The following is an 11,374-nucleotide window of genomic DNA, read 5'->3' on the forward strand; positions in this document are numbered from 1 at the left end:
TAGATCCCTCCTTTCTGTGTATTGTCTCTCTGTATTGACTGAGAGATGGTGAGTCAGGAGACTTGCCTATGTCGTTTCATCTGCCATTGGATCCCTCCTTTGTATGTATTGTCTCTCTGTATGGACTGAGAGATGGTGAGTCAGGAGACTTGCCTATGTTGTTTCATCTGCCATTAGATCCCTCCCTTATGTGTATTGTCTCTCTGTATGGACTGAGAGATGGTGAGTCAGGAGACTTGCCTATGTCGTTTCATCTGCCATTAGATCCCTCCTTTGTGTGTATTGTCTCTCTGTATGGACTGAGAGATGGTGAGTCAGGAGACTTGCCTATGTCGTTTCATCTACCATTAGATCCCTCCTTTGTATGTACTGTCTCTCTGTATGGACTGAGAGATGGTGAGTCAGGAGACTTGCCTATGTCGTTTCATCTACCATTAGATCCCTCCTTTGTATGTACTGTCTCTCTGTATGGACTGAGAGATGGTGAGTCAGGAGACTTGCCAATGTTGTTTCATCTGCCGTTAGATCCCTCCTTTGTGTGTATTGTCTCTCTGTATTGACTGAGAGATGGTGAGTCAGGAGACTTGCCTATGTCGTTTCATCTGCCATTAGATCCCTCCTTTGTATGTACTGTCTCTCTGTATGGACTGAGAGATGGTGAGTCAGGAGACTTGCCTATGTTGTTTCATCTGCCATTAGATCCCTCCTTTGTATGTACTGTCTCTCTGTATGGACTGAGAGATGGTGAGTCAGGAGACTTGCCTATGTCGTTTCATCTGCCATTAGATCCCTCCTTTGTGTGTATTGTCTCTCTGTATGGACTGAGAGATGGTGAGTCAGGAGACTTGCCAATGTTGTTTCATCTGCTGTTAGATCCCTACTTTGTGTGTACTGTCTCTCTGTATGGACTGAGAGATGGTGAGTCAGGAGACTTGCCTATGTCGTTTCATCTGCCATTAGATCCCTCCTTTGTATGTACTGTCTCTCTGTATGGACTGAGAGATGGTGAGTCAGGAGACTTGCCTATGTCGTTTCATCTGCCATTAGATCCCTCCTTTGTGTGTATTGTCTCTCTGTATGGACTGAGAGATGGTGAGTCAGGAGACTTGCCTATGTCGTTTCATCTACCATTAGATCCCTCCTTTGTATGTACTGTCTCTCTGTATGGACTGAGAGATGGTGAGTCAGGAGACTTGCCTATGTCGTTTCATCTACCATTAGATCCCTCCTTTGTGTGTATTGTCTCTCTGTATGGACTCAGAGATGGTGAGTCAGGAGACTTGCCAATGTTGTTTCATCTGCCGTTAGATCCCTCCTTTGTGTGTATTGTCTCTCTGTATGGACTGAGAGATGGTGAGTCAGGAGACTTGCCTATGTCGTTTCATCTGCCATTAGATCCCTCCTTTGTATGTACTGTCTCTCTGTATGGACTGAGAGATGGTGAGTCAGGAGACTTGCCTATGTCGTTTCATCTGCCATTAGATCCCTCCTTTGTGTGTATTGTCTCTTTGTATGGACTGAGAGAGGGTGAGTCAGGAGACTTGCCAATGTTGTTTCATCTGCCGTTAGATCCCTCCTTTCTGTGTATTGTCTCTCTGTATTGACTGAGAGATGGTGAGTCAGGAGACTTGCCTATGTCGTTTCATCTGCCATTGGATCCCTCCTTTGTATGTATTGTCTCTCTGTATGGACTGAGAGATGGTGAGTCAGGAGACTTGCCTATGTTGTTTCATCTGCCATTAGATCCCTCCCTTATGTGTATTGTCTCTCTGTATGGACTGAGAGATGGTGAGTCAGGAGACTTGCCTATGTCGTTTCATCTGCCATTAGATCCCTCCTTTGTGTGTATTGTCTCTCTGTATGGACTGAGAGATGGTGAGTCAGGAGACTTGCCTATGTCGTTTCATCTACCATTAGATCCCTCCTTTGTATGTACTGTCTCTCTGTATGGACTGAGAGATGGTGAGTCAGGAGACTTGCCTATGTCGTTTCATCTACCATTAGATCCCTCCTTTGTATGTACTGTCTCTCTGTATGGACTGAGAGATGGTGAGTCAGGAGACTTGCCAATGTTGTTTCATCTGCCGTTAGATCCCTCCTTTGTGTGTATTGTCTCTCTGTATTGACTGAGAGATGGTGAGTCAGGAGACTTGCCTATGTCGTTTCATCTGCCATTAGATCCCTCCTTTGTATGTACTGTCTCTCTGTATGGACTGAGAGATGGTGAGTCAGGAGAGTTGCCTATGTTGTTTCATCTGCCATTAGATCCCTCCTTTGTATGTACTGTCTCTCTGTATGGACTGAGAGATGGTGAGTCAGGAGACTTGCCTATGTCGTTTCATCTGCCATTAGATCCCTCCTTTGTGTGTATTGTCTCTCTGTATGGACTGAGAGATGGTGAGTCAGGAGACTTGCCAATGTTGTTTCATCTGCTGTTAGATCCCTCCTTTGTGTGTACTGTCTCTCTGTATGGACTGAGAGATGGTGAGTCAGGAGACTTGCCTATGTCGTTTCATCTGCCATTAGATCCCTCCTTTGTATGTACTGTCTCTCTGTATGGACTGAGAGATGGTGAGTCAGGAGACTTGCCTATGTCGTTTCATCTGCCATTAGATCCCTCCTTTGTGTGTATTGTCTCTCTGTATGGACTGAGAGATGGTGAGTCAGGAGACTTGCCTATGTCGTTTCATCTACCATTAGATCCCTCCTTTGTATGTACTGTCTCTCTGTATGGACTGAGAGATGGTGAGTCAGGAGACTTGCCTATGTCGTTTCATCTACCATTAGATCCCTCCTTTGTGTGTATTGTCTCTCTGTATGGACTCAGAGATGGTGAGTCAGGAGACTTGCCAATGTTGTTTCATCTGCCGTTAGATCCCTCCTTTGTGTGTATTGTCTCTCTGTATGGACTGAGAGATGGTGAGTCAGGAGACTTGCCTATGTCGTTTCATCTGCCATTAGATCCCTCCTTTGTATGTACTGTCTCTCTGTATGGACTGAGAGATGGTGAGTCAGGAGACTTGCCTATGTCGTTTCATCTGCCATTAGATCCCTCCTTTGTGTGTATTGTCTCTTTGTATGGACTGAGAGAGGGTGAGTTAGGAGACTTGCCTATGTCGTTTCATCTGCCATTAGATCCCTCCTTTGTATGTACTGTCTCTCTGTATGGACTGAGAGGTGGTGAGTCAGGAGACTTGCCTATGTCGTTTCATCTGCCATTAGATCCCTCCTTTGTGTGTATTGTCTCTCTGTATGGACTGAGAGATGGTGAGTTAGGAGACTTGCCTATGTGGTTTCATCTGCCATTAGATCCCTCCTTTGTATGTACTGTCTCTCTGTATGGACTGAGAGATGGTGAGTCAGGAGACTTGCCTATGTCGTTTCATCTGCCATTAGATCCCTCCTTTGTGTGTATTGTCTCTCTGTATGGACTGAGAGATGGTGAGTCAGGAGACTTGCCTATGTCGTTTCATCTGCCATTAGATCCCTCCTTTGTGTGTATTGTCTCTCTGTATGGACTGAGAGATGGTGAGTCAGGAGACTTGCCTATGTCGTTTCATCTACCATTAGATCCCTCCTTTGTATGTACTGTCTCTCTGTATGGACTGAGAGATGGTGAGTCAGGAGACTTGCCTATGTCGTTTCATCTGCCATTAGATCCCTCCTTTGTGTGTATTGTCTCTCTGTATGGACTGAGAGATGGTGAGTCAGGAGACTTGCCAATGTTGTTTCATCTGCTGTTAGATCCCTCCTTTGTGTGTATTGTCTCTCTGTATGGACTGAGAGATGGTGAGTCAGGAGACTTGCCTATGTCGTTTCATCTGCCATTAGATCCCTCCTTTGTATGTACTGTCTCTCTGTATGGACTGAGAGATGGTGAGTCAGGAGACTTGCCTATGTCGTTTCATATGCCATTAGATTCCTCCTTTGTGTGTATTGTCTCTCTGTATGGACTGAGAGGTGGTGAATCAGGAGACTTGCCAATGTTGTTTCATCTGCCGTTAGATCCCTCCTTTGTGTGTATTGTCTCTCTGTATGGACTGAGAGATGGTGTTATGAATTGTTGACTGGTCTCTCGGGGGGCATGGGTTGATGCACCCTCAAACATTGAGGATATCTCAACCCATGGTCTCCGAGGGACCAGTGAACAATGTATTTATCTTACTGGACACCTTATTGTTAATTTTGAACTGTTTGAAGCATGGCTATCGGATCGTATACTTCAGCCAACCTGTGTGAATCAAACCATTCAAATCTTGCATCTTGCTGTTATTTCCCATAGGTATTGTCTTAGTAAAGTTGCCGCAATGTAATTCCCCTTCTTATTATTCACTTAAACTACATTTGAACATTTTATTTTTTTTCAATACTTACTTATTGGAAAGAGTCATTGCTTGATTTTGCAGACGACACAAGGAAAACAGATTTAGAGTTATCTCCCTTCCATCAATTTCCATTCGCAAAACATATATAATTTCTGTGCATCGTGCATCGTGCATCATGCATCATGCATCATTTGATGTTACTCGAGGTAAAAAAAAACATGAAGTACTGAATGAGTTGCAATTGGCAGCAGGGTATATTGCAATACACCTCGCTTGTACACGGGATGCTTTGAAAGTAATAGATGAGTGTTCAGCCAATCAGACAGTGGCATTTATGTGTCAGTAAGATAAAGGCATATATGCTGTCGAATTGCCCACAAATAGTTTTCAGGGCATCCAAATGCAAATTCTAGAGTAATGGAATACAGGGGCATCCAAATGCAAATTCTGGAGTAATAACAGTTGTAGTCAAAAATGGAACATTTCTGGTCAGTCTGTACTTGTAGCTCTCCGTAAGCAGTATATTCTTGGACTTACTTTCTAGAGAATTTGTTTATTGATTTGTATTTTCCATTAACATTCTCTGTGAAGTGTTATACCCACATGATTATGACTTTGTACTTCATTAATTAAAGTATCCTTCATCGTGTTCACACTGGACCTGCCATATAGATATGTTGACTGTTTCATTATTGTGTAATTATTGTTCACATTTATCAAAGTACACGGAGTAAGAACTGTCATTTTATTTACAACTTTGCTAAAAAGATGTCAGAATGTGTAAATATCCATTTCAGTCTTGGATACTTATTCCATTTGTAAATAATAAGCTAGTCTGTACCGGTTGAGTTTGGTTTGCTTCCAGAGTGGGGGCGTTTTTCTTCATCATCATGAACCAGATGTTTGGCAACTTGTCCGCAGTGGAGCTCTTCATCAAAGAGAGAGCTATTTTCATGTAAGCTTAAAAGATATTTTGCTTCCTTGATGCTTAAAGTCATTATAATTCTACTGGCTGTGAAGTCATTTGTGGAGTATAGTTCTGATGACTGTTCTGTATATATTTTCATATTTATTTTGGTTTCAAACACAAAGAATAGAACCCCAATTACAGTTAAATTCCCTTTCAACGAGTGACCCAAAGTTTGACAGTATGACTCTGCCATTACAGGCACGAGAACGTGAGTGGCTTCTATCGTGTGTCGGCCTACTTCCTGGCTAAAGTCTTCTGTGATGTCATTCCCATGAGGCTGGTTCCAGTAACTTTTTTCACCGCCATTGTCTACTGGATGATAGGTGGGTGCATCTCAACCAGATCCTTGGTGTGTTTGTGCTGTGTTCATTCTAATGTTTGAAATAACCCTTATTGACAATGAGCTGCATTGGGTCTGTGATATTACTTACTGGCAGTGCCACAAAGAACAAGTTTTCAAGAAGAAGGTAATGCAGGTACGTGGCAGTGAGCAAACCTATTTGACTTCTGAAAGGGAGAGCAGAAAGGCTTGGGCATGTGCAGTGCATGACGATGAAGTTGATGCCACTTATAGCTGTACACACCTTGCTCATAAGAGTCTCCGTACCTTGTCACTACCTAGACACCCACCACACAGGTGTTACGACAGGCCCTCTCCCTACTTTGTCACTGTCAGAACATCTATGATACAGGTGTTACGACAGGCCCTCTCCCTACTTTGTCACTGTCAGAACATCTATGATACAGAGGTTACAACAGGTCCTCTCCCTACTTTGTCACTGTCAGATGTTATGACAAGTCTGCTTTCTACATTGCAGGTCTAAGAAATGCCGCTAGCTACTTCTTCTACTTTTTGCTGGACCTATTTTTAACATCACTGGCAGCCTCAGGATTAGCATTTGCCATCAGTGCCAGTGTCCGCATCTTCGCCATTGCCAACCTCCTCATCGCTCTGTGCTATGTATTTATGATGGTGAGCATCCATAGTAAAAGCCAGGAAGGTGATACTCTTCATTACAGTTTTTCAATGAGGATTTGGAAAAATAAACTGCCTGTGATATGTTTCAGTTGTTCAGTGGACTGTTGGTGAACCTGAGCTCCATTGCTGATTGGTTGGTGTGGCTGAAGTGGTTCAGTATCTTCAGATACAGTCTTGATGTAAGTATGATAAATATATGTGGTATTCAGAGGCAGTGATAGTAACACTAGGTTTAATGTTGTCCAGGTTTTGTCACCTAGAGGGCAACTCTTCACAGTAGAGCCGAGAGACCTCTGGCAACTGTTGTCACAATGGTTGTTGTGTTTGTGTGGCACTTGCCTAAGGGCCTTCCTTAAACAATGAACATGACTTGATGTCCATGCCAGTTTCCCTCCAATTCTCGCTGATGATCCCATGATCACAGCGGATACCCGTGTATAGAGGGACCACACATAATCAAGCTAGTCCAGCCATAGTGTTGATCTGAATGCATACATGGACCTCATGAATACAGGTCATCTTGACATTGATGTTCATCACTCCTTAAGTGAAACTGTTGCATACACTCAGTCCTGTCTGTGTGTTTCAACCTAACCATGATGTTCATCACTCCTGAAGTGAAGCTGTTGCATACACTCAGTCCTGTCTGTGTGTTTCAACCTAACCATGATGTTCATCGCATCCTTGGTGAGACAGTAGAATGGTGTTTAGTTTCTTGTATCATGTGAGTGCTTCTCTCCCGGATGAATGATGTTTCATTTTTTATTCTGATGTGAGTGTTTGTCTCCCTGCTAAATGATGTTTGATTTATTGTCTAATGTGAGTGTTTGTCTCACCGCTAAATTATCTTTAGTTGAATGTCTTATGTGAGTGCTTGTTTCAATGATGAATTATGTTTAGTTGTTTGTCTCATATGAGTGCACAATGATGAATGTTTAGTTGATCATCACCTTGTGTGTACTTGAGCCCATGTCGAATGATGGCATTTTGTGTACGTGAGTCCTGTTGAATGATCACTTTGTATGTGATCAAGTGCCTATTGAATGATGACATTTTGTGTACTTGAGTCCTTGTCAGATGATCACATTTTGAGTCCTTGAGTCCTGTGGAATGATCACATTTTGTGTATTTGGAGTCCCTGTCGAAAGAACACCTTTAATGAACTTGAGTCCCTGTCAAATGGTCACATTTTGTGTACTTGAGTCCCTGTTGAATGATCATATTTTGAGTCCAGTGGAATGATCTTTTTGTGTGTACTTGAGTCCCTGTTGAATGATGAAATTTTGTGTGTCCTTAGTCCTTTTTAAATGATCACATTGTGTGCACTTGAGTCCTTGTCCAATGATCACTTTGTGTGTGCTGTTCCAGGCTCTCAGCATCAATGAGCTCTCTGGTGAGGTTTTCTGTGACATGGGGCCAAATGGTACTTGGTGAGTATATTACTTTATGAATCTATAAAACATTAGATTGTGTAGAACAAGTAAGTGTACCCAAACTGTCTCCCAGCTTAAAATGTAAGTAACTGAGGCTTGATTTGTCACAAGCACTTGGCATTTGTCACATCCACCTCACTTTGTGAAGTTATTTGTAATGAAAATATATTTCTTGTGATAGCGATATTCCAGCAATGTATGTAAATTTCAAATCCCACCAACTGACTAGTGTGTGACCAGTGTGATATAACACCTACCCTGGGAACAGTCATATCATAGTAGAAAAAGGCAGTCTACCATCAAAACCAGATTTTTTATCCTATCCTATCTCACACTATGTACTTCACTCTCCTACTTAAGCCATTGCATGAAAACTTGCTGTAGGCTAATTTGAATGAAATCTTCTGGACTCACCCACCCAATCGCTCTCCAACGTTCCCATTCCTAGAGACCCCTGAATAGAATAAGCCTTCAGCAACCCATGCTGTGCTAACTTAGATGATGATGCATTTACTACCTATCGCAGAGTTGGTAGCAGGCGAGTGGCAGACAGGGATCATCAGAGACCATCCGAGGGTCCCTTATCATCGAAACAATGTGAACTAGATGTTTCATTTATATCAGCTTGGCGTTCTTCACCCTCAGCAGAGGAGGATTTTTTGGACACAAGTGAAAATCTATGATGTTGATTCTGCGGATTCTCCCACTTGAGTGGTTGTGCTTCATACTTCACTTTCCAGTCATGTCCAGTGGCTCTCATGATAACCTCTCAATCATCCAGAATGGCAGTCTGAGCTCCAAGTGGCAGTGTAGATGCTGTGAGACATCACAACTTCTTATGTGGATAGCTGATAATTTGAAACTACCAAGGAGCAGGTCACCAGTAGAACTGCTATCCTCCTTTGACATACAACACGATGATTATTTGACGATCACTTTCCCACCTTGGCTGCATCATTGGATGATGCTTTTAACACTTTACAGAAAGTTAGGGATGGTTGGCCACTTCCCAGTTCAACCTTCTACGCTGATTACATCCCAATGATGATGATATCATGTTGTTGGGGACTAAACGGCGTACCTACACTCTTTTCATGGTGGAGGATCAGGAATTCTCCCATCTGGATTCTGAAGTCTGCAAAATATTGACTCTGTTCAACATGATCCTCACAGCCTCAAAGGCAGTTGCTATGGTGGTCACTCATACGACTTCACATCACAAGCCTACATCGGGAGGGGAGGCATGGCCATGATGCGAGAACAATTCCAGCTGGTTTGGGATCAGGTGGCCCATTTTTTCTCATATCTGAGAGCATTCAGGGATTGGGTACCCCTTAATCTGTCCTTCTGAGAAGACTGCTTCAAGGTCAAGCAAGATGCTCAGCTACGGATGTCAGTGGAACTTCTGAAGTTCCAACAACTACAGATGGAATACCTCTGCAACAACAACACCTAGTGCTCTACTTCCTCAACAATCCGCACCTACTTTCGTCATCATCATTTTCGAGGTCACCCCTCCTACCTGAGCCATCTCAGGTGCCAAAAGCATCTGTACACTTACCTGATCCCGTAGCACTATCCGGTCCAACCAGACACATGTGGCAGGATCTTCCAAGCAGTGACTCACTCACATCAACACATGTACACGTCTAGGAACTTCTGCAGTCAGCAAAATACTTTACATTTATACATACAAATGGAGGGTTCTGGATGACCTATTCGTTCTGTTGACACTTTTCAGAAGATTTCATTTTTTTCTAGTAGGTTCCCCTCCCTTGACGCTCCACTTGGTTCAAAGAAGATATCCCGTAACCCAGTCAGCCGTTCTGAGAGCAACAATTCAAACCTTATGGTGGAATTGCTCAGCCCGTCTCCCAACACTCATTGTATTTTACTCTCCAGTTTTCCTTGTCCCGCAGAAGCATTCAGGCATATCCCAGGGGTGCAGAATGTCATTGCAGACTCGCTGTCCCAGTCAGCTCAGCCATCAACAACAGAGTGGAAGCTGCATCCTCAGATCTTCAAGACTCCATGCTTTCACGCCCAACATTGCCCTTTCTCATCTCGGAGTGATTCAATGGTACTGAATGTTAAGCAAGTTTCACCACATTCCATCGTGTGTGTGGAGAATGGTTTTGAAGCAGGGGCTGATCAGATTAAGGTCTGTGAGAAACTGCAGGGTGGCAGGACTTACTTGCCAAACAACAGCCTTTTGCCTTGAACAATAGTTGAAGCAACATTGATTCAGGACTGCCCTCTCCCAAGAGTTTTTGTGCCATGTAAGTCAAGGGGTTTATCATTGAGAAGCAACTCATCACATGTACTGGAGTATGCATATCAGGAGGTACTGCTTTCTTCAGGCAGATGATGTTGTAGTACGTTCGACACAAAGTACTCAGCAGCCCACCGTCAAACTGTGGGAGAAATGCATACTTTGAGATGGGAGAAGTTTAATAACTTGGAAATTTGGGGAAAATTTGGAAACTGTATATTTATAATGCTTATCCTATCTCATGCAGTGGATTCCCACCTGACTTTCCCCTCATCATAGATTATTATATGACACACTTCACACGCTTTACAGGGATGTCTGACATGTCCTGGAATGGGAGTGGTGGAGAGATGGGGTAAGAGAGAGGCATAAGATTTTATTCAACCTAGCATACAGCAGGTTTCCATGACATGAGCGCAGTAGGAGATAGAAGTGCATACCATGAGATAGTTTATTTTCTATGAGTCTAAATATACAATTTATTGTTGAAATTTTCAATTCTTTAAACTGCTGAACATGGATATCCTGTTCACCTGGTAATGTGTATGTTTATCACATGTATGTCAATGGATGTGTCTCTTCACACAGTACAACAGGGGACGAGTATCTCAGTCAGCAAGGTATCACCTACGAGACAACATGGGACTTGTGGGTACCCCAGGTGGCACTGGCAGCTATCGCCTTTGTCTTTCTAATTCTGTCCTATATACAGCTGCGTCGACTCAAGAAGCTCAAATAATACGGCTTCCAGAATGAGCAACTTTGTGGCAATACAAACAGAAGCTCCACTTAAAATGTACGGGTGGACCTAATCAGAGGACTGTATAGTTTTTATATATTTTCATGTGTTGATGTGGGGTTAAGTGGTTTAGTATACAGCAACATACAAGACTAAGCATGTTGTTTAAGACACGTATAACCTGACAGACATAACTCCTCATCTTACTTTCCTCAGGGACAGATATGCTGCTGTCAACAATAATGGTTCATCAGTGGAACTGTATAGTATATAACACATGAATATAGTTTTCTTGTCTTTTGCTTCTTTGTTTATTCAGCAGTTTGTTCCAACATTATTTGGTTAATTTTGTATAGTCAGTCTGGTTGGTTTATCTTCCATCTTTGTGGAATGAATAGTTGAGATTGTTTGTTAGGAAGCGTAATGTGATATTTGGTTATACCTGACATTGGAGTGTCAACCCTTGTATGCACCTTTCTCAGCAAATCCTCTTTGAACTGCATACAGAAATAAAATTAGAGATATTTGTATTCACTTTTACAGAATGTATTTTTGTTTACGTTTAGCTCCCTTGAGTGAAAGTTACCAGCTTATGTCATGACCTGGTTGTCAGGAGTGAAACACCTGCAGTAACACTTATGACCGGAAGCATTATG

The 11,374-nt window shown here is 42.7% G+C and overlaps 1 protein-coding gene across 1 annotated transcript in view; it reads left to right on the top strand.

Annotated features, from left to right (window-relative positions):
* The window catches only part of LOC137283846 (broad substrate specificity ATP-binding cassette transporter ABCG2-like), a 36,800-nt gene extending 25,874 nt beyond the window's left edge, over positions 1-10,926 (top strand). The window contains exons 13-18 of the mRNA XM_067815527.1: positions 5,188-5,280; positions 5,494-5,618; positions 6,114-6,268; positions 6,364-6,453; positions 7,643-7,704; positions 10,568-10,926. Coding sequence (XP_067671628.1) covers positions 5,188-5,280; positions 5,494-5,618; positions 6,114-6,268; positions 6,364-6,453; positions 7,643-7,704; positions 10,568-10,718 — 676 coding nt within the window. The 3' untranslated portion in view covers positions 10,719-10,926. The remainder of the gene's footprint in view (positions 1-5,187; positions 5,281-5,493; positions 5,619-6,113; positions 6,269-6,363; positions 6,454-7,642; positions 7,705-10,567) is intronic.
* The last annotated feature ends 448 nt before the right edge of the window (positions 10,927-11,374 follow it).

Source organism: Haliotis asinina, chromosome 5, assembly GCF_037392515.1.
Source record: "Haliotis asinina isolate JCU_RB_2024 chromosome 5, JCU_Hal_asi_v2, whole genome shotgun sequence".
NCBI lineage: Eukaryota > Metazoa > Mollusca > Gastropoda > Lepetellida > Haliotidae > Haliotis > Haliotis asinina.